Source organism: Taudactylus pleione, unplaced genomic scaffold (assembly GCF_031769625.1).
Source record: "Taudactylus pleione unplaced genomic scaffold, aTauple2 ptg000041l, whole genome shotgun sequence".
Taxonomy (NCBI): Eukaryota; Metazoa; Chordata; class Amphibia; order Anura; family Myobatrachidae; genus Taudactylus; species Taudactylus pleione.
This window is the reverse complement of record NW_028284443.1, coordinates 36132240-36159732: the sequence shown is the minus strand read 5'-3', so window position 1 is coordinate 36159732 and position 27493 is coordinate 36132240. Positions and strand designations below refer to the sequence as shown.

Here is a 27493-nt window from a genome sequence, read left to right as displayed (position 1 = left end):
AAGACCTTTATATATTGTCTTTCTCAAATGGACAGTAATGTAATCATATATAATGATAGTGGGAAGATATCCCAGGAAAATAGTCCTTAATAATTGGGCAAAAATATTAATTAACTAACACCTGTGCCCAAATGCAGGTGCTAGCACAATATTAATAAAGGCACATATGGTTAGATAATAAAATGTATATTACAACTTAATTTTCACAGGTAACCAGAAAAAGAAGAAACGTATAGCCAAAAAACCTGGATAACAAATGAATAACCTTAGTCTGATAGTATAATAGCGTCAGGTGTGGCTCTACCCATAGACATGCAGTACATAGAGCACATGTAAAAAGACAATTTTAATATGAAACCAATACCAAAAATATAAGCGACATGCAGGTTCAGAGTAATGATGATGTAAATCTGCCTTCATGCATGTATCATATAATAAATGCAGTAATATCAACCATAAGTCTTTATCTGGCAGATAGTAATTTAAACTTCTGGTAACATAAGATTTAATCTGCATGAACAAATGACATATATATTTTAGTAATTCCACATGCAGTTCCACAGATATCAAAAAGAGATACAAGGAAATTTCCAAACATAACGACTTGAACTCACATTTGGCTGGTTTATAACAGTACCAGGTTTTCCAATTTTTGTGTATTTACAAATGGTCACTGTATCTTTAAATGCAGATTCTATGCAGGCTAGTGTCAAACTTAGATAGTCTCCTAAGCATCTGTCTATAGTGGCAAGCTCTATCTTCATTTTGTTAGGTCTGTACTTATTACAGTACCAATAGTTGCACTCATTGTTATTAATACCACATAATCTAAAATATGCTAGATAACATAATATATAATCATATATATTGGCAAATCAAAGATGGCTGAAGCATCTGAATTCCAATATAAATTTTATGTCTTTATAGATATGAGATACTACGATTCATTTCAATACTGAACAAATCATGGCAGATATATGAGTGCGTAGGGGTGCACCATATGCATTAAACAACCCTCACTAATCTATAGGATACATGTGAGAGATATGTATATTTTTCTTTATATTTACATTTATTTTCAAAAATCTATTTAAATCCAGCAATATCAATATTTATTCACAGATACTCTTGACATCTGGAGATTATAACTATTTATCAGGAGATATACTATATGATAGATTCTGGATAATGGGATTATGTGACTGGGAGTGTGTATCCAGATGTCCATTATATACTCTTAAGAATATATACACTGTGTAAGATAGTGCAATAATAACTTATCCAGCATTAACGTTAATAATAACATATAATATAAAAATCCCTTTTTATCCTCTCTTTTCCCATAGAGAGATTAGGATACTTCCTGATTGGAGACTGAAACTGTCAATCACTTGATAATCTTATGATAGAACTAGGACAGCGGGAATGTATGATTGGCAGTATGAATTGTCAATCGGGCATGTGCAGCACGTGATTGGCTGCATGTGACAATATAGCCTAGTTCCAGTGAATGCACAAGAGGCTGTATGTGATCAAGCCCAGTAGGGAGCGAAACACGCATCATACACACGTCACTTCCGGGTACTCATGGTGCGCACACGAGTCCCGGCATCAGGCACCAAAACTGCAGGAACCAGACTTGAGACCAGCCCACCGCAGCATACATATCTATGCAGGTACATTCTCCTTTTCAACGCTCTCTCATATGGACGCGCACCGCTCTTACCTCCCTGCAATGTTTTTATAACAACAGGGTGGTGGGCATTAGCGAGTCCTGACAGCAGAAGTGTCTCTATACTTTACTTCTGTCTGCCCTACCAGCTGCTCTCTCACTTCACGTTCCCTGGACTAGCATCCACACGGGATAGCCGTAGAAGCAGTTGGGCTCTAGGTGTCACACAATTCTTTTTTCCATTAGAGTACTTGCAAGTACTCAACACTATATTAAGATACCTAATACTCATTGGAAGGATATGTGTAAAACCTGTTTTTAAAGATATAGCGATCATTAGTATTGTCTAAACCAGAAAACCTGGTACTGCTATAACTGCAGACCTTCTGTACAATTGTGACACAGCATGTCATTAAAGACAGGTGCTTAAAGAGATTATCATTTAAAGACACGGTGACCATTTGTATAAACACAAAAATTGGAAAACATGGTAATGTTACAAACGTAAATGTGATGCTGTGTTATTATTGTGTGATATTTGAGACTCCATTCCAAGATATAGTGATCATTGGCATTGTGACACTGTTACTATTGTATGATACTTAAGATTCTATTCCAAGATATAGCGATCATTGGTATTGTTAAGAACTGAAAACCTGGTACTGTAATAAATACAGACCTAACAAAATGAAGATAGAGCTTGCCACTATAGACAGATGCTTAGGAGACTATCTAAGTTTGACACTAGCCTGCATAGAATCTGCATTTAAAGATACAGTGACCATTTGTAAATACACAAAAATTGGAAAACCTGGTGAGTTCAAGTCGTTATGTTTGGAAATTTCCTTGTATCTCTTTTTGATATCTGTGGAACTGCATGTGGAATTACTAAAAGATATGTCATTTGTTCATGCAGAATAAATCTGATGTTACCAGAAGTTTAAATTACTATCTGCCAGATAAAGACTTATGGTTGATATTACTGCATTTATTATATGATACATGCATGTAGGCAGATTTACATCATCATTACTCTGAACCTGCATGTCGCTTATATTTTTGGTATTGGTTTAATATTAAAATTGTCTTTTTACATGTGCTCTATGTACTGCAAGTCTATGGGTAGAGCAACACCTGATATTATTATACTATTTTTTTCTGGTTACCTGTGAAAATTAAGTTGTAATATACATTTTATTATCTAACCATATGTGCCTTTACTAATTAATATTATTAATATTGTGCTAGCACCTGCATTTGAGCAGAGGTGTTAGTTAATTAATATTTTCGCCCAATTATTAAGGACTATTTTCCTGGGATATCTTCCCACTATCATTATATATGATTACATTACTGTCCATTTGAGAAAGACAATATATAAAGGTCTTTTTTTCTTTATGCTCTCTTTGTTTTGTTTTTTTGTTTTTTTCTTATGTGTTTCCTATGTGTTTACGTTAATAATTTTTTAATGCATATCTAATAAATAACAATTTTTAAATTCAAACTACATAAGAGTGCCCCCAAAAAGAGGTTTTCTCACTTGACAAAACCCACCCTTATAAAGTCTGTTTTATCCAAACCAAAGGTGGGTTTTTTTTTGGAGTCTTAGACCTCTTGGAATCCTATTTACAGAGATATAATGTTCAAGACCTTTTACATCCCACCAAACTTTAATTTCTTTAGTCAGGAGTTTTTCTATGTCACAGAACAGATTGTCAATATTCTCTGTTGGCGACTCTATGTGTGGGACTGTATTGTTCTCATTAAATATTTTTTTACAAAGATCACTTCTCTTTGTTGTGCGTTCAGTATGTCTGAACATTCTTAGGTATATGACAAAATAGTGCAAACACACACATGACTGTTTCGGAAGGCTGCCTTTAGCCAAGAAAACCCAACCAATATTAAACAATGTGATGGCAATGGCGCCAACCGATAGCAGAATAAATAAGTTACATTCAACAAAAGTATAACAGAGCGCTCTACCAAAAGGTGTCAGCTAAATCAAAGTGAAAGGACTGGGGCGCGAGTCCTAAAGAAGGAATAGATAAAAGTTAATGATTTCAGCGACAGGAGTCTCTACTGAATAAAGTGCAAGTGCAGCAATAATATATTAAATTTACTATAAGTGAATAATATATACTAAAAACTGACGAGTATGTAAAATCAATTTAATCCAAAATATAAAGACAGATAATATAAACACACAGGATGAAATTAATATGTAGAACAAAATTGGTCCTCTATGATGCCAAACATTTCATAATTTGAAAAAAACCTCTATGCAATAAAAGAAAGTTCAAATACTGCTAACAGAGCATAAATAATTTTTGCCAGTTTTCTTTAGATTTAAAAAACACAATGAAGGAATACTATTAACAAAACAATATTAATAAATTGCAAGTAGCTGACCCTAGTCTTCCCAACTGTATGGTTTTCAAAAGATCACCATCAAATGTACGATTTAGGAGTGTGCGCCCATCCTGTTAGCCACTGGGGGAGGGTTAGGTTTAGGGCAGGTAGCGGGGTTAGCGTTAGGTTTTGGGGGGGAGGTTAGGGTTAGGCACCCCTAGGGGGGAGGGTTAGGCACCCCCAGGAACAGGTTAGGGTCAGGCACCCCCTTGGGAAGGTTAGGGTTAGGGAACAGTAAGAAAGGGTTAGGGGGGGCATAGGAGGTTAGCATACTTACTTGCCTCTATCAGGATTTTCATCCTGTCGGACAGCCGCTGTTGGGATTTGAATCCCGTTCCAATGTGAATTCAGGGAGAGGAGCAATAAAGGAAAAACTAGACACTTGACACTCAGCGCGTGCAGGCTTCTCAAGTCCAAAAGGACTATATCTATATAGATAAATATATACAATATATACATATTTTGCACACCCCAAACGCAAACCGTTATATAAGTATGCATATAGATGATATATATATATATATATCATCTCAAGACCTATTTTCCAACTATATATTAAGCACTAATCAGGCAGCTTATCTTGACTCATGAAGTTGAAGTATACATGTAAATCCAGTAGATGGCGCACCAAGACAAATACAACATATCATAGAATTGCTTTTCATGTTTCTTGCAACCTTTCAGTGTTATTGTAGGTTAAGTAGCAACGAAATTGGGATCTACAAGATAAGATTTGTTGTAGTAAAGTGAACTTAGACTGGACTGTGAGATTGATTGCCCCTTGAATTGGATTTTGTGGTTTACATAAAAATTAGAAAACTGTGGATTCTTATTGTTTACAAAAACATTTTGTGATCAATGTCTACAACATAAAATATGCATACTGTAGGTGTCACAATACAATGCACATTTATTGTCATCCACAACAAAACAATGTTGGATTGTCAACGAAATCTCAATTACAAACACGTCAGCATATAAAACAAACCAATAAAATCTTTCCATAATACTCAGGTCAGTGCATTTTGACAGTTCAATAGACAAACAGCTACTGGAAAGAAGCTATTATATAAACCTTTGTAGGTGCACACACTCCTAAATCGTACATTTGATGGTAATCTTTTGAAAACCATATAGTTGGGAACACTAGGGTCAGCTAAAATACTTCTAGTCCGCTTTAATACTCTGCTGTCATAGAGAACTTGAATATGAGGCAATTTCACACCCACTGTTTTACTTGCAGTCTTGACCACGCGTTGAAGAACACCCCGAGCAGCAGCAGAACAATTTCCGAGCCATGTAATAATCCCATAGGTCAGGACACTCTATTATACACCGATAAATACTTAGGAGCATCTCTGAACTCAAACAAGCTGCCTTTAGTCTCCGCAGGAAAAAAAGGCGTTGCTGTACCCTTTTAACTACAAGTGTAGAATTTAGGGACCAGGTCAGGTACAAGTGTAGAATTTAGAGACCAGGTCAGGTACAAGTGTAGAATTTAGAGACCAGGTCAGTGTAGAATTTAGAGACCAGGTCAGGTACAAGTGTAGAATTTAGAGACCCTGGGGTAGATGTATTATAGCGGCACTTAACGTGCCGCTATAACACTTCCCGCTTCGCCTCTTTACCGAGGTGAAGCAGGAAGCACTACCGATGAGATGCCGGAGAGGGGGAGCGTTAACTCCCCCCTCCGGCGCTACCCGCTAGAGACAGCAGCGCATCAGCCTAGTGCTGATGCGCTGTCTCTCTCTCCCGGCCGGCTCCACTGAGTATGCGCGGGATCTCGCAAGTATCGCGAGATCCCCGCGTGGAGCCCTTGAGCCGGCAGCCGCCGCAGCAGGGACAGCGCTGTCCCTGCTGTGGGGATAGGCTAACGCCAGGCTGTAGCTGTCGATAACGACAGCTACAGCCCGCCGAACAGTCATGCGTTATGACCGCTCGTACATGGCATAGCAGCGCCGATAATGCGCCCCTATCATTTACCGCCCAGACCCCCGATCATACATCGGGGAGAAGCGGTATCAGCGCACATAACGTGCTCTGATACCGTTTCTGGGCTTCGTACATCTCCCCCCAGGTCAGGTACAAGTGTAGAATTTAGAGACCAGGTCAGGTACAAGTGAAGAATTTAGAGACCAGGTCAGGTACAAGTGTAGAATTTAGAGACCAGGTCACTATTGTCTTTGTAAAATTAGTTCAGTTGAGCAATAACAGACATCCACGCGTCGAAGCTGAGGGCAAACACTAGTATATAATATATTTATATGTTTGTATCCCCATTTTGTCAAGCAATGTAGCTGTCTGTAGTGACAAATGTATCTATCCCCAAGCATATGATTATTATCATTATTATTGTTATTATTATTATTATTATTATTATTATTATTATTGTTATTATTATTAACCTTTCTATCAGCTGTCTGACATTAGATGCTGCTATTCTGGTTGCTAAGATTCATGCATACAAACTTCATTTGTATAATTTACCAAACAAACTAGCAGATAATGTATTTTATCATACCTATGATTCATGTCATTTTCAGAAATGCATCAAGTCTGTATGCTAGGGAAATCCTTTTTTTCTTTTTCCATGACAAAGGATGTAGGTGATTTGTTTCCGGCCTGACTATCAGGGTGTGCTTTCTGTTTCCCTCAGCTTTTATGTACATTGGAAAATAAAATGACAAATTTGAAAACTTTTCCACATCATTTTTATATTTACACCTGAAAGAAAAACCCATGTGAGATAAAAGTGGAGGACATTATATGTATAATTTGTTTTGTGCCAACATTATGTTAAAATGGTGTGAAAGAATTGTAATCTGTAATTTGTTGGATTTTGCTTCTGGAACTGAAACATTGTAAGATAAATATCACTTGTATCAGTAGACAAGCAATGTCTGTGTCCCAGTCACTTACACCTAAGTAATTGTAATTTACATAATTATATAATATTGATCATTTTAAAAACTAGGGCATCTCAGTGCTTCACTTTTGCTTTTAAAAGAGGGTATTTTTTGTAACATAACTGTGAAATATTAGAAGATATAGGATAATTCCGCACTGCACCTGATTCCTGGTTATTTGTTACTTAAGATAGTTTTCCTTCAAGTCCAGCCTTGTCACAAATCTGATTTTTTTATAAAAATAACCTTGAATGCCATCAGAAATGTTATATTTGACATTATCAACGTATACCTGACTAACCTGAGGTTATTAATATGATAATAGCATGAGACAGGTTTCCGACATTACCAACTGCAATTGGAGGACAAAACATAAGCATCAAAGCATATTGGCTTAAACATCTCTAGTCTATTTACAGTGCATAGAATTATCCATACAACCTTTGATGCTAAATGAGGCCCAGCTGTCAGACATTAATCTGCAGTATCATGATGATTTTTACCAAAAGGTTGACTGAACCAGGTGTAGCATAAAATTCCCCATTAATTAGAGCTTCCTATTAATTAAAATAATCATGCACAACTTTCTAATGTAATACGCAATCCTATGCCTTAGAGAATATATTATAGTCAAGGCCTGTTCTATAACTAACAAAGTGTCACCACAATGTATCCGAATTACCTGTCTAATTGTATCAAATGTAGCATGTCTGCAAATGGCATCTGTATTGGGCGGCCGTTTCTTGTTTGCTGAAAATCAGTGATGCAGCAGTGCCCAGAGGCAGCTGTTCACAGGTCTTTCACCTCTCCCCAGAGATTACTGGATGCTTACATAGTTGGACCTTGTCGTATAGCAGGATTGGTGAACATGACAGGTTGTTTGGAAGCCATCTGTTTCAAGTGCCTCTTGCTTTGTGCGCAGTAATGAACTTGAGAGAATCTTTATGTCTGTCTTTATATTAATAGTCTGTTATGATGTCCATACAGGTGGAAGTTGATGGGACTAAAGTGGATGTGTCCAGCGAATGGAACCTGTCGACGTCTTTAATGTCTGTCAGCATCGGTGATATGCAGAAAACTGTACAGGTAAGCGGTCTGCTTACAATTACCAGCCCAACCACTGCAATCAATGTTGCTTATATATAATGTTTATTTTTACATTTTAAGATGGGAAAATGTTTTTGAAACTGTAAATATGTAGAAAAAACTAATTTTGTTTTTATTATATATGTTCATGCAGTGACAATTTAATGTACATTGCAACATTGTATAAAAGTGGCACACTTTCGTTTTGTAAGCTACATTGAACTTAATTACCTGGCAGTATAAATTATTTTTGAATCTTTATAAACATTATCACTTGTGAACTGCCTTATAATATATGGAATTATAACATACTTCAAAGTTTAACAGTTATACCAGCAGCATGGTCAGTTTGTTTGTATTTGCTTCAATATAGGAACAATACCTTTGCCAACTATTTATTCATTTTAACAAAAATGCAGTGAAAATATTCATGTTGGCAATTTGGCAGTTTCCTTGTGCACAAATATTTTTATGGGTGATTATAGAGCTACATATACAGATGTGCCCTTGCTCATCTAGCCTCAATACACCATGCATGGCGACATGCCTGGCGTGACTGAGGCTCCTGGTTCCGTGCAACTCGGATAGCGGCGGGCGTCTCTGCCGGAAAATGCATCTAAGTCACAATTTGATGCGACCAGGATGCACCAGGGGACAGTGCTGATTAATTTGATATGTGACACTTGTATATTTGTGTGCGACTGAGACTGTTAACGTAACTTGGCATGGGAAAAAGCTGCAGCCGTTGCATTGTAGCATTTTGCATGCTGTTTGAGAGACACACAAATATACAAATGTCACAAATTAATCAGCAGTGTCTGCTGGTGCGTCCTAGTCACATCGCATTTTTGGCAAAAAAAAGACACAAAAATTACGCTCGGCTCTAGTCTCGCAGGACCAGACACGCCGAGAGGAGCTGTTTGGCTCGACTGCAGCCAAGACCAGTAAGGTCACATCTTAAGATATATACAGTATGTAGCTACAGACAGATAGTTGGAGATTTATGCATACGTATTACATGCACAGAAGTCTCTGCTAGGGATGTAGTTACTATCCCAACAGTCGGGATGCCCTACTGCCAGCATCCCGACGTTAAGTGTTAGGGGAAAGGGTTAGGGTTAGGCACTAGGGGGGTTAGGGTTAGGCTGCAGGAAAGGTGGGATGGGGGAAGGGTTAGGACTCCTACCAAATTGGGTCGGGATTCTGACTGTCGGGATGCCGCTGTCCGGTATTCTGACCATTGTCAGGCTACAAGTCAGCAAAAGATTATGGGACATATAGTGTGGACAACTGTTGCAGTTCCTTAGTTTATAGATGCCATTCTTATGTGATGTAAATAATAGCTTTTGTAGTAAGCTATATGTATAGCTGTATTTAGGTTTGTCTTCATTGCACAGCAATCCACCTGACAGTTAATTGAATATAAAACATGATTGTCAGTAAAACAGTTGATAGCCTGCACTAGGCTTCTTTGTATGATTTCACATTTGTAATCCACCTGGACACAGCTGGTAGCCATCTAGCCTAGTCCATTGTTAACAGGCTATAGAAAATACCTCAAATTATCTGTTGCTATAGCATTTCTTTCCAAATACTGATGAACCTTCTGTGTTGTATGTTTTGTTTGCTAGCGAACTCATTTATGTTTGAAGTCTGATGATGGTAGTCACCCATTTCAAGCCCCAGTGCTAAGCAGATCTCACTGCGCAGTAGAGCTCACAGTGAATAAGTCATTGATGCCCAACTAGGTGGAACTAATTTTTTGTGGCAAGGCAGCTGAGTTACGAGGAGCTGCGCTGAAACCTCTGCTTATTTAAAAGAAATGACAAATTCTATTAATTAGTTGTGAACCAGAGAAAAGCGTACACTTATATAGGTGGAGTGAATAATTACTATTAGTCTAAGTATATATCTACATTTCATACTGCCCCTTATTTGTCTATATTTAATTTGCTAATTGACATTTGTGGGAAGCCATTCAGAAACAAACTACACTATATATTTATACATTTATATAGCCTCATCTTGCGGTTTCAAATGAATGTTGCATTATATTAAGGTAGAACGATTTATAAACGCCTAAAGCATCTAGTACTACACAGAGTGTGTACACATGTAGATTTTAATGATATGCCAATATTTTTATAATATATTCTGTACTATCTGCTGGTTTTTTTGGGGGGGGTAGAGTAGCCAGTGTCGTAACTAGGGTATTTGGAGCCCAGGGCAAATTTGAAAACGGAGCCCCCCCCCAACACACCGCAGGGAAAAATGGGCGTGGTCACTTAAAAATGGAGCATGTCAACATGACACACAACTTTATTTTCACGCTGAACATTCCTATCCATATGCACCTTAACCCCAGTAGTACCCCTTATACAGTACCCCCAGTATGCAGTTGTGGTCCCTCTTATGCAGGCCCATAGTAGTGCCCCTTATACAGTACCCCCAGTAGTGGCCCCCCCAAATGCAGTGCCCCGCGTAGTGTTCCCCTTATGCAGTGCCCCCAGTAGCAGTCCCCACAATGCAGTGCGCCCAGTAGCAGTATCCCCTTATGCAGTGCCCCTTATATGGTGCCCCCAGTAGTAGTCCCCCCCTATGCAGTGCCCTTTATATAGTGCCCCCAGCAGTAGTCCCCCCCCCATGCAGTTTTCCCAGTAGTGGGCCCCTTATGCAGGCACCCTGTAGTGATCCCCCCTATCCAGTGCCCCCTGTAGTGGCCCTTCCTATTATTGCCCCCAGTAGTGGTCCCCCGAGTGCAGTGCCTCTAGTAGGCCCCTTTCATAATGCCCCCAGTGGTAGTTCCCCCCCAAGTAGTAGTCCCCAGTAGAGTAGGTGCTCCCTATGGTGCCACCAGTAGTAGCCACCCCTCCCCCAGTAGAGGTCCCCCCCAGTAGTAGCCACCCCTCCCCCAGTAGAGGTCCCCCCAGTAGTAGCCACCCCTCCCCCAGTAGAGGTCCCCCCGGTAGTAGCCACCCCCCTCCCCCGTTGTGCAGGTTACAAAAAATATATATATATATATCTATAAAAATATACTTACCTGAATCTCTGCTCCTGGTCCTGATCGCGACACCGCTCCCGCCCGGGCGGGCGCGCTCAGCATTATGGGACAGACGTCATGAAGTCAGTCCCATTACCCACTGCAGGAGCCGGACGGAAGTCCGGCTCTTGCAGTGGGTGCTGCAGCAGTCAATGAGAGTCTATCTGACTCTCATTGGCTGCTGTTTAACACACGCATCGCCGCCAGCGCTGGCGGCGATGCGTGTGTTATGTCCTGGGGGAGGGAACGGGCTCAGGCGTGCAGCACAGGACCGGCGCTGGAAGCCTAGCGCCGGTCCTGTGTAAATGTGTAGCGCTGACCGCACTCATTGCGGTCGGCGCTACACTGGCTAACTAGGGCGAGCGGGCCGGTACCGTGGCCGGCGGCGCCCCCCGCGCCGCCGGTCCAACGGCGCCCAGGGCACGAACCCTGCCCGCCCTGCCCTAGTTACGCCACTGAGAGTAGCCTCAATGGGAATTGGTATGAATCACCGCTGGACCCCTGGCCGGCGGTTCAAATCCCGACAGCGGCTGGCCGACAGAGGAGGACATCCCAATCGTCCAAAGGTAAGTATAAACTACCCCATAACCCTCCTTTACGGTACCTATCCCTAACCTCCCCCCCCATGTGCCTAACCCTAATCCTACTTCTAAGTGCCTAACCTCCCCCCCCGGGGGGTGCCTAACCCAAACCCTCCCTCCCCCTAGCCTAACCCTAACCTCGGGGGGGGTGCCTAACCCTAAGTCCCCCCCGGGAGCCCTAAACCTAGGTTCAGGTTACATGGCAGGGTTAGCTTTAGGTTTTGGGGGGGAGGTTAGGGTTAGGCACCCCTAGGGGTGAGGTTTAGGGTTAGGCACCCCTAGGGGGGAGGTTTAGGGTTAAGCAACCCTAGGGGGGAGGGTTAGGGTTAGGCACCACTGGGGGGTTAGAGTTAGGCACTAAGGGGGGAGGGTTAGGTTTAGGCACAAAGAGGGAGACTTAGGTTTAGGCACTAACTGGGAGGGTTAGGGTTAGGCTACAAGAAGGGAGGGTTAGGGGTAAAAGGGGACAGGATAAGTATACTTACCCGACCACTGTCCAGTTACCAACCATCGGGATGCCGCTGTCGGTATTGTGACAGGAAGCATCCCGATAGCTGGCATTTCAGAACGATTTTCTCTCTCTATTGTCTAAATTTAATAATCAAATACAAATCTGATTAGAGATTTGTTTTTTCTTTTATCTAGAGCGCAATATATTGAATTAAATCAATCAATAATATGTTGTAAAAGTATTGTATTCTATACAGAGGGATCTTATGGAATATGGGTGTCTTCCAAAATTAGTTAATTTTCATCATAATGTGTTTTATTGTGGTTTGTTTTAGATACCTATATTTTTTTTATTATTATTATTAACAGTTACTTATATAGCGGCAGCATATTTTGTTATGCTTTACAGTTGGGAACAAAACAGTAATAAAACAAGACAGGGTATTAACAAACCGATAAAGAGGTAAGAGGGCTCACAAACTTACAATCTATAGGAAGATAGGCATTGATACACAAGGATAAATGATACATAATGAATATTGGTCCATCCAGATTGCAGAGGTTCTTAGTGGGACATATGATCCAGTTACACACCAATGTTGGCCTGTGGTGGTTAGTGGGATGTGTTAGTGTAGAAAGATAAAATATGTAACGTTATGTGTGGACTGTATAGAGGGGATGTAATTGAGTAGTATAGCTTACAGAGATTGCATGGGTGGTTCTGGAATGTAATAAGCTTGCCTGTAGAGATGAGTTTTTATAGAACGCTTGGAGACTATAGAAGGTCTTATTGTGCATGGGAGGGCATTCCACAGAGTGGGTGCAGCCCATTAAAAGTCCTGTGACCGTGAACGGAAGCAGGTATTGAGCGTGGGTGAGAGATGCAGAGCTGAAAGGCCGAGTGGTTAGATATTTTGAGATAAGCCTGTTATGTAATTATTTGTGTATGGTATCCTTGTGCGATACTAACTTATAAGTTATATGATCAGCATATCAGAAAACTGATCTAGAGTATGTTACAGACTAAATGCTAATATTTGCTCCCCAGAACTTTTAAAAGTTAATGTGTGCTTTTGTATAACCTCGTTTTTAGGTAACACACAGACATTTTTCTTTTTCTTATTCCCGTTTCTTAGCCATTCTCTTATTTTTGCATGTTTCGGTTTCCCTCTCCACCTCAATGTCACTGTCAATTTATGAATTAAATGTTTGGTTTTGTGCAGAAGTGAATAAAACATACTTCTTGGTCTTTTGAGAAGCAGCTGCGCTGTGTCTGTGTGTTGTTTATCTGTAACCTTTTTTAGTGGTGGAGCAGAGATCAAGCCTTTTATATGCAGAACTAAAAGGTGTTACAATTATCTAGTCTAGCTGTGAAAAAGAGACCACCTTGTTTTCTGAGCCTCTTGTGTCTACTGGGGTGAATGCCCTTTATTTAGAATACGCCATGGCCCTCTCTCTGTGTCTCTGCCTCTCCTATGCCTCACTGTCCTAACTTTGTCAGCTGAAACATGCAGGGCAAACCCGCCTTATTATATTTGCTTGCTCTTTATGATTAGGTCACACTTTCATTGAATTTGTTTTTCTGTTTGTCACCACACGCCCTTAATTAAAAGAAAGGAGACTCAATAAACGACATCCTCAAATGACATTAGTAACCTCTCTTACTTTTGGCTATTGTGTTACATTTCGCCCAAAAGTCCACTAATTAGGGTGGAGTGCTAATAAAATGATAAAAGGTCTGTTGTTTTCTTTTTCATCTTGCCACGTACTGACAGCTTATCATGCACTCAGTCCTTGTTTATTTTGGCACTCCCAGTGCTCATTGTCGGTACTCAAAGCTTTGTTCACCTTTGCAGTTTCCAAAAGCCATTGGCTCTATTTATTACAGGCTGTGGGAAAAGTGCATGTTCTAGTTCCTTTTATAAAAGTCAATGTTTTTTTTTCTTCTTTTTTTACTTTTATGTTTTATATACCATATTTTCCATTTCAACAATCAGTGTCATTGCAAATATGTTTTAGAGTCACACTAATACAGCAATACTAGATTGTTAACCAGTCTATAATGCAGAAAGATCTGAACAGCGTAGAGGAGAGAATGGACAGATGTGATCATTTAGAGACATTCAATTATATTAAAAGCATTAAGAGTTGTGGAAGGCAGTATTTTTATGTAAAATAAGTAGACTACCAAACCAAGAAGACATTATGAAATTAAGTTGAGGAAGACTTGAAGTTTAACATAAGGAAATATATTTTTATTATTATTTACTTAAAATTACTTACAGAAACATTGATAGATCCATGACTTTTTATATCCATTGTGGCCGAGACGCAAAGAAAAAAAGAATGAAAGTAGGCAGAGGACATCAAATGCAGGGCATGTCATCACTTACAATTAGCCACATTTTGCAGCGGGTAGGTGGGGCAAGAGTAAGGCGATTCACAGCAAATCTCTCCCAGGATCCCCAAGATTCAATATTCTCCTGACCATTACAGGAGAGTCACCAAATATGATTTTAGATAGGAACAAACTATTCAAATTGAAATAAAGAAACTGAGATATATATATATTAAATATATATATAATCTGGCACTCGCTATAATACAGACAATACCTGCTCAGTTGCCCTCTGCATTACTCCCAACCAGTACGGATAGTAGTGAAATATGTTGCATAAACGGCGGCACACGGGGACGAATTAATAGGCATATGCGCCAATTCCGTGCCGCCGTTTATGCAGTACAGTATATAACTTGTTTATGCAGTAATAACTTGTTATAAAAGCGGTCAGTTTCAAGGGGAGAATTGCTAGGTTTTAGAGAAAGCAATACTCTGTGAGCTGTGCAGCAGCTGTCTGTTTTGTAAAGAAAATACAAGTTTTACAAAAACTGCTGGTTATTGTAGTGCCACTCCTGCTGACTCATTAAGCTGTGAGTTGGATGTGGTCCAAAAAAAAAGTTTTTCTCTATTTGCCTGTGCGGGATGCCAAAGCACCCGTTTGTTTTGTGAAGAAAGCAAAAGTTTTTAAAACTGCTGGCTGTTGTAGTGCTACACCTGCTGACTCATTAATCTATGAGTTGGGTGTGGTCCAAAAAAAATGTATATTTGCCTTTTGTGAATGCTAAGGGAAGCAAGATTCCGCTTCCCAGACCAAACTTCTGTGGAAATGGAAGATGTAATAAGATTTGTGGTGATTTTGGCAGCCGCACAGGAGAAGAATACCAGTCTTCTCTGCTCTGGGGAGTCCAGACCGCTCCAGCCACACACATGCTACAGAAATTAACTTATGATGATGATCATGAGGGACTATATCTGGTAGCATTTGAATGTGCCACCACCCAAGCCAAATGGTCACCTGCGAGTTGGGCCGAACGTCCTAAAATTTCAGGGGGAACTTAGCACACCTAGACCAGGACTGGCTAGTATATATCAGCAGCTGAATACCACTATCCTGCTGAGGTTTGGAGTCACCAGTGCAGGCAAGACCCAACGATATTATGACTGGAGACTGTCCAAAGATGTGTCGGTTTGTGATCAGCTTGCTAATACACTTAAAAAGTAGTTACATCCAGAAAAAAACACTTTGGTCAGAATGATCAAAATTCTGGTTATTGATCATTGTATCCAAGGTATGGACTGAGGGCTCCAAAGGTGGGCACTACAGGCGGACCCTAAGACATTTGAGGAATTGGCTGCTGTAGAAGAGATACAGTATCTTACAGCTTACGCCTAAACCTCTGTTGCCTGATCCAAGGTTTGTACCTCAGTTAAAACCTTATATACTGAAAGGAGAACCGAGCACTGGTGAAGGAAGTTTGCTTGACAATAAGGCTGCTTTGGGGTCCAAAATGCTTTGAGTGGAGTGAACCTGGACATTTGCGGGGGCAAAATGTCCAACATTCGTTAAACCTATGTGGATTGCCTGCTGTTGTTCTCAGGAAGTCCTGTTTATCCTGCTGTTCAAACAGATCCTCCAGGAGTGAGTGCACCTGGACACCCCAGCAATTGAGTCACCAGCCGAAGATCCAGCCTTGACGGATCAGCTTGAGAAAAGGGAGAGAAAGTGCCATGCTCTGCCACAAAACCTGAACCAGAGTACTGTTCAGAAGAAGAGACCTCTGTCAGCTAAATGAATGAGGAAACGTAAACAGTGCAAGTTACAACACAGAACTGGTTCCTGCCATCATTTGTTGGCAAGACCTTGGGCGAAGGTGCCACACTTCCCAATGTGGATAGATCGGTCAGGGTTATCTAACTTATTTCCATTGAGAGACTTTGGCCAAGACCAGCTTGGAGATGCTACCTTAGTAAATGTCTATACAAATGTAATTGAGATAAATGGGCTAGAGAAGGCAAACAGGCCTGCAGAATATTTTATCTTCAAAAAAGATTTGCTGCATACAATTGCTAAAGTTCAAGATTAAATTGTAGGGATGAGTGGGTTCGGATTTACTCGGTTCTTATCGCCACTTTACCGCAGGTTCGGATTAGTTCAGATTTATTGTATTGGCTACCCAAAACACGTGTTAGCCGATAGCCAATAAAATGCTGTTTTTAGAACCGAGTAAATCCGAACCCGCGCATCCCTATTAAATTGTAGAATCGTTATTGGTGCCACAAATCCATGTACCACTCGTACTTAAAGCTGCGCACACACATCTGTGATGAGGACACTTGGGAGCTTATATTACTATGGTATTTATTGGCATGGGGAGTACGAGGCGAATAATTTTTTTTTGGCAGAGAACATGTCCAAAGCCGGACTACCGGCCCTGTTAGTTCCCATTCCAGTGATGCAGACCCTGTTCAAGCATATTAATATGGTTTTTTTAGGTCCATCAGAATAGTCAGCCCGTGGCCATCAGTACGTGCTGGTCATAGTGGATTACATCACCAGGTATTCAAAAGCTATACCTATGCGTAATATAAAATCAAGTACAATAGCAAAATATTTCCTTATGTACTGCACCTGGTTGAGTTTTCCCAAAGAAGTCTTAACTGACCAGGGTACTCTTTATGTCCCGTATCATGAAAGAGCTGTGTTGATTATTATCGGTAGAAACTTTGCACACATCCGTACACCACCCGCAGACTAACTGGTTATAGGCACGTTTTAATAGAACCCTCAAGCATATGGTGTTTTCTCTGTTATAATTCAATCCTTGGTTCTATATCTGACCTTACAGATGTTCAACAAATGATGGCAAATTCAAAAATTAAAAATTCCCTTTTTCACCAATACCTATAAATTCACCATTTCCACAAACTGCAAATATACAACAAATGCCCAAATAGCAGCACTTTGGAAATCTTTATGCTGCTTCCACCGTTTGGCCAATAGACCTATTCTCCCATTTACGTCATCCTTTCAGGAGTGTCCTCTACTGACAAAAGAATATATGAAATAAAGTGGAAAATTGAGATTTGGTGACTCCTGGAGCTCTAATAGAGAAAAACACCCTAAAAGCTCTGTCACTCATCAGGGTTTTAGCCCCAGTTACCGGGTCCAGCAGTGTCACGTCACTGCTATTCCGTGGTAGCTTCTTGCATCCCTGAGACCTGTGCTAGCACTGCTGTATGCGTGCCTGACCTTTACGCTCATGTCAGTTCTCATTGTGGCAGAACATGGGTGTGGCCATCTCGGATTCTCCCACATGACTACATCTGCCTACCAGATTCCAGCAGCCACACTCACAGGACCTGCTCGGCCAATAGGCGCTGGGAGTGCCTTATTTAAATCATCTCCTGTTTCCAGCTCATTGCCAGAAAAACATCCTTCTCCATAAGAACAGTCACCTGGCTGCAGTGGCTTCCAGCTCTGCTCTGGCTTCTGCATCTGACTTGAACTCCAGTGTTCTGCATTTGCAAAGTGCATCTGCATCTGACTCAGGCCCTGATTCAGACTCGCTCGCTGCTGCAGGGTCTGTGGGCGTTTTTTTTTTGTCTCCATGCCGCTCGCAAAGCTGTGGGAGACCCCCATACAGTTTGTGCGAGCGGGCTGGAGTCCGTCGTGACCATCGCGACCATCGGGCTGCCGCAAGCCCGAGTGGACTCCCTGCTCTAATAGAGCAGGAAGTCCACTACTGACATCACTAGTGATGTTAGTAGGTCCTCCCACAAACGCCAGGTGTTCCTAAGGGAACGCCTGCGTTTGTGTAGCCACCCCCCCTACCCGCCTGCAAAACGGGGCGAGCTGTCACTCACCATAATCAGCCGACCCGTCTTGTAGCAAGCCCCGCAGCGACTGAAGTTCAGTCGCTCGGCGGGGCTCGTGCATGCGCACGCCAGACGCAGCGCATGCGCAGTGCCCAAACATCGAGCCGCTTGCGTTGTGCACTCTCGAGCGGCTCTGAATCAGGCCCTCAGTCTTCAGTGATCTGCATTCTACATACTGTTTCAGACTCAGTCCCCAGATACCTATGTATAAGTTCATCCATTCAGTCCACAATCATCCCAAGCATATGCCATCTGGGCGGTTCTGCACTTCGCACCCACTACATGCTGGTGTGTTCTTCTGCATCAAGGATGGGAAAAATACAGCCTGCAAGGCAATTGGGTCCAGTCAGATTCATCTTGCAACACCTGTGCTGGTGCTGTTCCTGGCCTGGGCACTACAGTGATCCCTGTAACCTATAGCTCCTGACAGCTCCTGTGCTGGGAGCTAAACAGCCAAATACACTTTGCTTTTTGGGGTGGTGGAGCCAAGCCTGTCAGCATGCACAGCAGAGAATAGTTAGAGCAGAATATTCAGACTCAGTTTATTTTGTCACGTGTAAGGTGCAAGCTGCAGGGAGGGCAGAGAGATCTGAGCCAGAGAGAGGAGTAAGTGACTGGTTGTGTAAGTAATGCGGGTCTTGGGTAAGAGATACAGGCCCTGATTCAGATCCGGACGCTATTTCAGAGCGCTCGCTCTGAATCAGGGTGTTTTTTTTTTTTTTTTTTTCTGGAGCCGGCCTCCTGGCCACTCGCTAAGCTGTGGGTGACAACCCACAGCTTTTGTGAGCTGCCAGGTGATGGTCGCGACCATAGGGCTTGCGACGAGACCCTTGTGGTAGGGTCTCGTTCCCGCAAGCCCCAGTGAGTTTCCTGCTCTACTAGAGCAGGAAGCTCAACTACTGACATCATGAGTGATGTCAGTAGAGCCGCCCTCAAACGGAAGGTGTTCCTCCGGGAACGCCTCCATTTGGCCAGCCACCTCCCCTCCCCGCCTACAAAACGGGGCGAGCTGTCGATCAACATATATTCTCCCAATATCAATGGTGGACTATATCGATATTTTTCTTGCCTTACTTTGTTATTGCATACACAGATGATGATTTCAATCATTACGGACCTCTGATTGGCCATTCCTACCGGAGTCTCATCAGCTTCTACTAGTACAGTTGAAAAGCAGCCTCTGGCACCCTGCTGTGTTACTTCCGCATTGTCACACATCGGGATCCAGGTCCCCGTTACCAAGTACGGCGGTGTCATCTTACTGCCATCAGTGTCTCCTCTGGCCGCCTGCAGCATCACTGAGACCTGTGGTCACTCATCTGTAAATGTGCGCCACCATCTTCGAAAGTATCACATAATCTGCTCTGATAAATCAGTCTTCATCAACTCCGATCACATGATTCATCCAGCCAATCAGTCCTAAGGGCGTCCTATTTAATCCAGGAACTGCTGACTCTTCATTGCCAAAACAACATGTCTCTTTGAGGATCAGTACCTGAAGGCAAATACAGGATTATTATAGCTCACACATGTATTACAAATAACACATGCACATACATACATATATACATGCATACATACACACACTACTTACTTTGAGAGCCTGAGATGACACAGGAGGTCTCATCCCCACGGCATAAATCCATGATTTGTGCATCCATGGGGAGTGAGTGGTACCAAAATAATGCAATTCTTATATTTGCATATTGCCACGAGGGGGCAGGGCAAAAATCCCCGGACACAGGACTGTGGTCAGCAAAAAGCATTTGGCCCATCCGGGGGATTTCTGGGTACTCGGAACCCCCCTTTCCCCCTTACGCCTACCACTCTTACCCTGACTCCTGATTCAGTATGTGCTCCAGTTTTGCTTCACTGCATTCTGCCTCAGCATGTTCCAGCAGACCTGTTTTTCAACAATCTGCCTCAGTGTTTTTCAGAACGCCTGCTTCAATAATTTCTCAGTGTTCTAACACACCTACTACTTCATTGCTTCATAGCATTCTTCTCCAGTGCTATCTGGAAAACCTGCTCCAGCATTGCTTCACAGCATGTTTCAATGCAGCCTACCTCATTTGTGTTCCTGGCACAGAGTTCCAGTGTATCCTAGTCTGCCTCTAATATTCTTCATTCTGCTACAGACACGGACTATCCTTGCTAGCTTGCACCTGTCCTCAATACCTATTCTAACCATTCTGCAGCAATCAGTCTTATACTGCTACGATTAACCTGCATGAGGAACATCATTGTTAAGCCACCCTGCTTCATTCATACTCAAGCCCATACAGCTAGCCCAATGGTCCCCAACCCAGTCCAGGGCTGTCCTGCGGGATTGCTGAGTGGCCACTTGCTTCTGCCCAAGGGCATAGGCAAACCCAGGGGGGGTTTCCGTCTGCTTGGAAACCCCCCTCCCCAGCACACACCATGACCACAATAGAAATAGTAATATAATAGAATGTTACTAGTGCTGCATGTTCTTCCCAGTATCACAAATGAAATGATTAGCACCACCTGTGGATCTTTTAAGATGTATCAGCCAGTAATAAATAACCTGTGCACCAACTAGGAGATCTGGAAATCATTCACTGTTAGGGGTGCACTGCTATAGACCATCAATAGGTTTAATAATTAATACCATATACACTATCCAGTATATAAGGAGACCGATGTATACATATACTGTATGTCCAGGGCAGTGCTAAGTTCTTCTGCTACTTCCTCAGACTCCCGGACTTGCTCCAATGCTTGGGAATGATGCCCACATCTGAAAAAAACATTCAGCTCAGACAGGATGTCCCTACTGCCGCATCTAATGGCTCACTGTGATCGCTGGTCCTGTATATGCTGGAATTATGCAACACAATATACTTTGTATTTAACATATTAGAGCTGGATAAGTGCTAATTATGCCCTCTTCATAGACAGGCCACACTCACTCTAAAATCAGGCATTTGGAAACCCCCCTCTAGAAATCCTGCGTTTGCCACTGGAGGGTCCATGTTGAATCCTTGCTCTTGGTGTAAAGACCATCTTTCCCAAATTCTGCAACTCCCCCAGTGTTCAGCAGCTAGCCTATTTTGCAGTGCAGACATCTGAGTTATCTCTGGCTGTGTTGGTGCCTGCTGACTAGTGACTATGATTGCCTCCTTTCTTTAGCCTTCAGACATTCCAGTATGGGATCTTACACCACAGGACTGTTCGTTTGTTCAATTGTTTGCTCACTGTGCAACTGCTAGATGGACATTTAGGCAAATTTTCTATATTTTTATATGGGATGTAGTTAAATTGGCGGCGGATCGGATGCCGACCGCCGAAATCCTGCCGCTCGGCAAAATGCTGATGCCGATATTTCATAGGAGATCAGGATACCGGCGTCGACATCCCAAACACCGGAATCCTGAACATCCAGACCCCGGTAAGCATCACAGTTTTCCTGGGGGTTGGGGGGTTAGGTTTAGGCACCCTCGGGGGATATTAGGGTGAGCACCCCCTGGGGAGGGTTAGGCTACGGGGAGGGGGGTTTAGCATTAGGCACCCCTGGGAGGAGTTTGGAGTTAGGCCCCCCCTGGGACGGTTAGGTTTAGGGTACGGTAAGGGGGGTTTAGGGATAGACACCACCGGGGGGAGGTTATTCGGCTTAGGCACTGGGGGGGAGGTTAGGGTTAGGCACCAAAGAGGGAGGGTTAGGGTTAGTGGGGAAGAGGGGTAGGGATAGTATACTTACCACCCGGGCGTTCGGGCTTCCGGCATCAGGATTTGAGCCCAACCCTTTTTATATATGTATTTGTTAGCCCATACAAATAAAATAAAAATAAATATTTCAAGAATATGATAAAATATATTTAAACATATATTCATAAAATGATCTAAACAATATAAAAAAAATTACTATGTAATATATCAATTATCCAAGAATTCCTAAATTCCATATACAGTATACAGACCATCAAATGATTGTTCTACTTCTACATTAGATCAAAAGATCAGTAGCAAAAGAGAGAGCTCTAGTAAACAGACATTCAAGCATTGATGTAACGATTGTCTGAGTCCTCTTTGGCATTATGAATACATATTTGCTCAAGTTGGGTGTAAATCCATTTAAATACTACTTTTTAACTGCAAAATATGTGTATTTGTACACCGAATCGCTGTACTAATATTTAGCCCTGCCAGCCGAGACGCATGTACCACTTACATCTCTTTGCACAAAGTGGGCCAGAACAAGTTTGGGAGGAGAACATCCAGACGTGCCCAAAGTATAATAGAACCGTCCCATGCTGGTATCAAACAGATGCATTTCTGGGTGCCAAGCCTCTGATACAAGTTTGGAATTGATAATGATGACAACTGGTGACCACATTTGATTGGCTGAATGTGCCTAAATCCCTCCCAATTATGCTAATATTTTAGTTATATTGCTACTAAAATCTATTTGCAGGATTAGAGAGACATTAGAAATCAGTTTGCATTAATAGTGTTTCCTAGTCTACTTATTATGGTAAGGTGATATGTTTGTTATGGTGTACTTTGAAAAGCAAAATTATATATATGTGTCTTATTATGTTTTTCATTTTATTTGCTCTCTGTGACTTTATTATTTATTAATTACACTGTCTGGCCATGTACAGTAATGCGTAAGCATTTGTGCACCATATTTTACCATTCATAACTGTGACGCCATACCTTAGTGTTTTACCAACTCTGAAATGGAAAGCCCAACCTAATGTTTTAAGAGGGAGGTGGAATATTTTAAGCTGTTTTTACTAATTAATACCAAAGATTAGATAATATGAGATATGGTAAGAACTTACCCTTGTTATCTCTATTTCTACGAAGTCCATAGGGTTCCACAGGATACCTTGGGGTATAGGTGTGACGTCAGTCATCGGGCACCAAAGAGTTAAGCTTTCAGCCTCCCAGGATGCACTAGGTCCCCCTTCTATACCCCGCCCCCGAGCCAAGGCATCTCAGTTAGTTACCAAGCCATAGGCCGGAGGAGGAGAAGGAAGAGAGAGAACAAAGATCTGGACACATACAAGAATCACATTCTCACCCGAGGGAGACGGAAAACCGGTGACCAGAGCAAAGCCCATCTGCAGCACAGGTGCGACAGGGCGGGAGTCCTGTGGAACCCTATGGACTTCGTAGAAATAGAGATAACAAGGGTAAGTTCTTACCATATCTCATATTTTCTACTTCAGGGTCCATAGGGTATCCACAGGATACCTTGGGGATGTCCCAAAGCAGTATCCTTTAAGGGTGGGGACGCTCCTGTGCAGAAAGGAGAATCCGCCGCCCGAAGGAAGCATCCTGAGAGGCGAAGGTGTCAAACCTGTAATACCTCACGAAGGTATGGACAAAGGACCACGTAGCAGCCTTGCAGATCTGGACTGCAGAGGCACCACGTCGAGCTGCCCACGAAGGACCCACAGACCTAGTGGAATGAGCCTTCACAGAAGGAGGAACCGGCAGGCCTTCATGAAGATAAGCTTCAGAAATAGCCATACGGATCCAGGCTGCCAAAGTTTGCTGTGAAGCAGGCCAACCCTTTTTACGGAAGCCATAGAGGACAAACAAAGCATCCGACTTCCTAAACGAAGAAGTGCGGTCAACATAAGTCCTTAAGGCCCGCACAACATCCAAAGAGGCCTCACCCACGGAAAGACCCGGTGAGTTAAAGGCCGGAACAACGATTTCCTCGTTAACATGAAACTGGGAAACAACTTTGGGAAGAAACTTGGGCCGAGTGCGGAGCACTGCCCTGTTCCCATGAAAAACCAAGAAAGGGGGTCTACAAGAAAGAGCCCCTAACTCAGAAACACGTCTGGCCGAAGCAATAGCCAGAAGGAAAACAGTCTTAGCTGTTAGCCATTTAAGATCCACTGAGCCCAGTGGTTCAAACGGCGGTCCTTGGAGAGCCCTCAGGACCACAGCCAAATCCCAAGGCGCCACAGGTGGAACAAAGGGCGGCTGAATGCGGACAACACCTTGCATAAAGGTGCGCACATCTGGGATTGTAGCAAGCCTACGGTGAAACCAAACAGACAGGGCCGAAACCTGTACCTTCAAAGAAGCAAGGCGAAGCCCATGATCTAGTCCCGCTTGTAGGAAGGCGAGAATCCGAGACAGACGAAACTCCCACGGTGCATAACCTCTCGGTCGACACCACTGGAAGAACGTATGCCACACGCGATGGTATATCCTCGCGGAAGACGGTTTCCGAGCTCGCAACATGGTACGCACCACAGAGCTGGAAAACCCCCGGGACCTCAGCATGGCCGTCTCAACAGCCACGCCGTCAAAGACAGCCGAGTCAGGTCCGGGTGAAGACAAGGACCCTGAGACAGAAGGTCCGGTCGTAGCGGCAACCGCAGAGGACTGACCACGGACAGACCCTGAAGGTCTGAGAACCAGTGCCGTCTGGGCCACGCGGAAGCTATCAACAGGAGCGTCCCTCCTTCCTGTTTGAATTTCCGGATTACCCGTGCAAGAAGGGAGACCGGAGGGAACAGGTATGCGAACCAGAACGTCCACCGGACGGACAGAGCATCCACCAGAGACGCCCCTTCGTCTCTTGTGCGAGACCCGTACACCGGCAACTTGTTGTTGTGCCGGGACGCCATGAGGTCGATCTCTGGAAGACCCCACCTGTCCACCAGCAGTTGAAAAACGTCCGGGAGCAGGGACCATTCCCCCGGATGAACGTCCTGGCGACTTAGAAAGTCCGCCTCCCAATTTAGCACTCCCGGGATGAAGACCGCTGATATGGCCGGAAGAATGCGCTCCGCCCAAACCAGGATCCGAGAGACCTCTACGAGAGTCGCCCGACTGCGGGTTCCTCCTTGCCTGTTTATGTAGGCCACGGTGGTAGCGTTGTCCGACTGGACCTGTACTGGGTCACCCTGGAGAAACCGATGTGCCTGCTGGAGAGCATTGAAGACCGCACGGATTTCCAAGATATTTATGGGAAGCTCCGCTTCTGCCGGCGTCCACCTGCCCTGGAACAAGTGTGGACCCAAAACCGCTCCCCAGCCCCGAAGACTGGCGTCCGTTGTCAACAGGACCCAATTTGGAACCCAGAATGGACGTCCCTTGTTGAGGTGGGTCATCTGTAACCACCAAGCAAGGGACAGGCGAACCTCCGGGGTGAGCACAATCGTCTGGGACTTCAGAGACTGAGGCAGCCCGTTCCACTTGGACAGGATCAGGTGCTGCAGAGGTCTGGAGTGAAACTGGGCGTATTCCACCATGTCGAACACCGACACCATGGAGCCCAGTAACCTCATCGCCGAGTGTAGGGACACCCGACGGCTGTGCAGACAACTGCGCACCCTTGACTGTAAAGCAGAGATCTTGTCCTCCGTCACAAAGATCCTTTGCTGTCCCGAGTCCAATAAGGCTCCAAGATGGAGAATCCTCCGAGACTGGATTAGAGTGGACTTCTGCCAGTTGATTAGCCAGCCGTGCCGTTGCAGCAGTGCAATGGTCAGGTCCAAGTGGCGTAACAGGAGCTCTGGAGATCCTGCCACCAATAACAGGTCGTCCAAGTACGGCAACATGCGGACTCCCTGCAGCCGCAGAGAAGCCGCCATGACCGCCATCACCTTGGTGAAAACCCGTGGTGCTGTCGCCAGGCCAAAAGGTAACGCCCGAAACTGGAAGTGGTCGCTGCGGATTGCAAACCTGAGGAACTGTTGATGGCGCAAAAGAATAGGGACATGCAGGTAAGCGTCCTGTATGTCCAATGACACCATGTAGTCCCCAGGTTCCAGCGCCAGAATGATGGACCGTAGGGTCTCCATCCGAAACTTCGGTACCCGCGAAGCCCTGTTGAGTGCTTTGAGGTTGAGAATCGGACGATACGACCCATTGGGTTTCTGTACCAAAAAAAGATTTGAATAGAAACCCTGGCCCCTCTGGGAGAATGGAACAGGCACTATAACTCCAGCCTGGAGCATAGTGTGCAATACCTTCCGCAGCTCCGTAGCCTTTTTCCGGTCTGATGGTAGACCCGTGGTGAAGAATCGAGCCGGGGGTCTGTGCCGGAAGGAGAGGGCGTACCCGTGGGAGACCACCTCCAGAACCCAAGTGTCTGTCGTAGTGGTCGACCAACACTGGGCGAACTGCAGCAGGCGGCCTCCCACCCTGGGATCCCCCAAAGGGAGGCCCGGACCGTCAGGCCGCAGGCTTGTCATCTGGCTTGGGGGCCGGACGTCTGGTACTCCATGTCTGCTTCCGGGGCTTGACCAATTTCTTAGGGCCAGCCTGTCGAGGAAACGACTGTGGTTTGGGCCTGCCCTGGGCCCTAGATGACCGAAAGGACGATGGTCCAGAACCTGAAGGAGCAGCGGCCGACGGGAGACAAGCCGATTTAGCTGCCGCCAGCGTGGCCACAATCTTATCCAGATCCTGACCGAAGAGAACTTCTCCGGTAAACGGCAATGCCTCCAGACCCTTTTTGGAATCTGCGTCCGCCTTCCAGGATCGCAGCCACAAGGTTGCGACGAGCAGCTACCGCTGCTGAAGAAATCCTAGACACCAGAGTACTAATGTCTAGGGCTGCCTCGTTGATGTAGGTGGCCGAATCACGGAGATTGCCAATCAACTCCGCCTATTCGGCCGGACAGTCGGAATCAAAAGAAGCCTCTAATGAATCCGCCCAGCGCTCCATCGCTCTGGCAACCCAGCAAATGGCCATAGCCGGCCGTGCTGCCCCCCCCGCAAGGGAATAAGCGGACTTCAGGCAGATCTCCACCTTGCGGTCCGTAGCATCCTTAAGGGAGGACATGGATGGCATCGGCAATGTGGCACTACGGACAAGACGGGTCATGTGAGAATCCACCTGTGGAGGGGATTCCCACTTTGCAAAATAATTATCTGCGAATGGATAAGCCACCGCCAGGCGTCTCTGCAGCTGGTTTCTTTTGCTAGGCTGTTTCCACGCCTCCTCTAAATGGTCCACCAACTGACCCGAAAGAGGAAAGACTGTGGCATCGCCCTTCACATCTTTGAAAAAGGCATACTTAGATTTAGCCGCTGGGGGAACTTCGTCCTCAATCACCAAGGCTGTGCGGACCGCCCGAATAAGTCCAGGAATATATACTTTGGACTTAGCATCAGCGTCCTTAGCAT

The 27493-nt window shown here is 43.9% G+C and overlaps 1 protein-coding gene across 1 annotated transcript in view; it reads left to right on the top strand.

The window, feature by feature from the left end:
• Window positions 1-27493, top strand: part of PCCA (propionyl-CoA carboxylase subunit alpha) — a 578198-nt gene that overhangs the window by 421558 nt on the left and 129147 nt on the right. The window contains exon 20 of the mRNA XM_088458152.1: window positions 7978-8076. Coding sequence (XP_088314278.1) covers window positions 7978-8076 — 99 coding nt within the window. The remainder of the gene's footprint in view (window positions 1-7977; window positions 8077-27493) is intronic.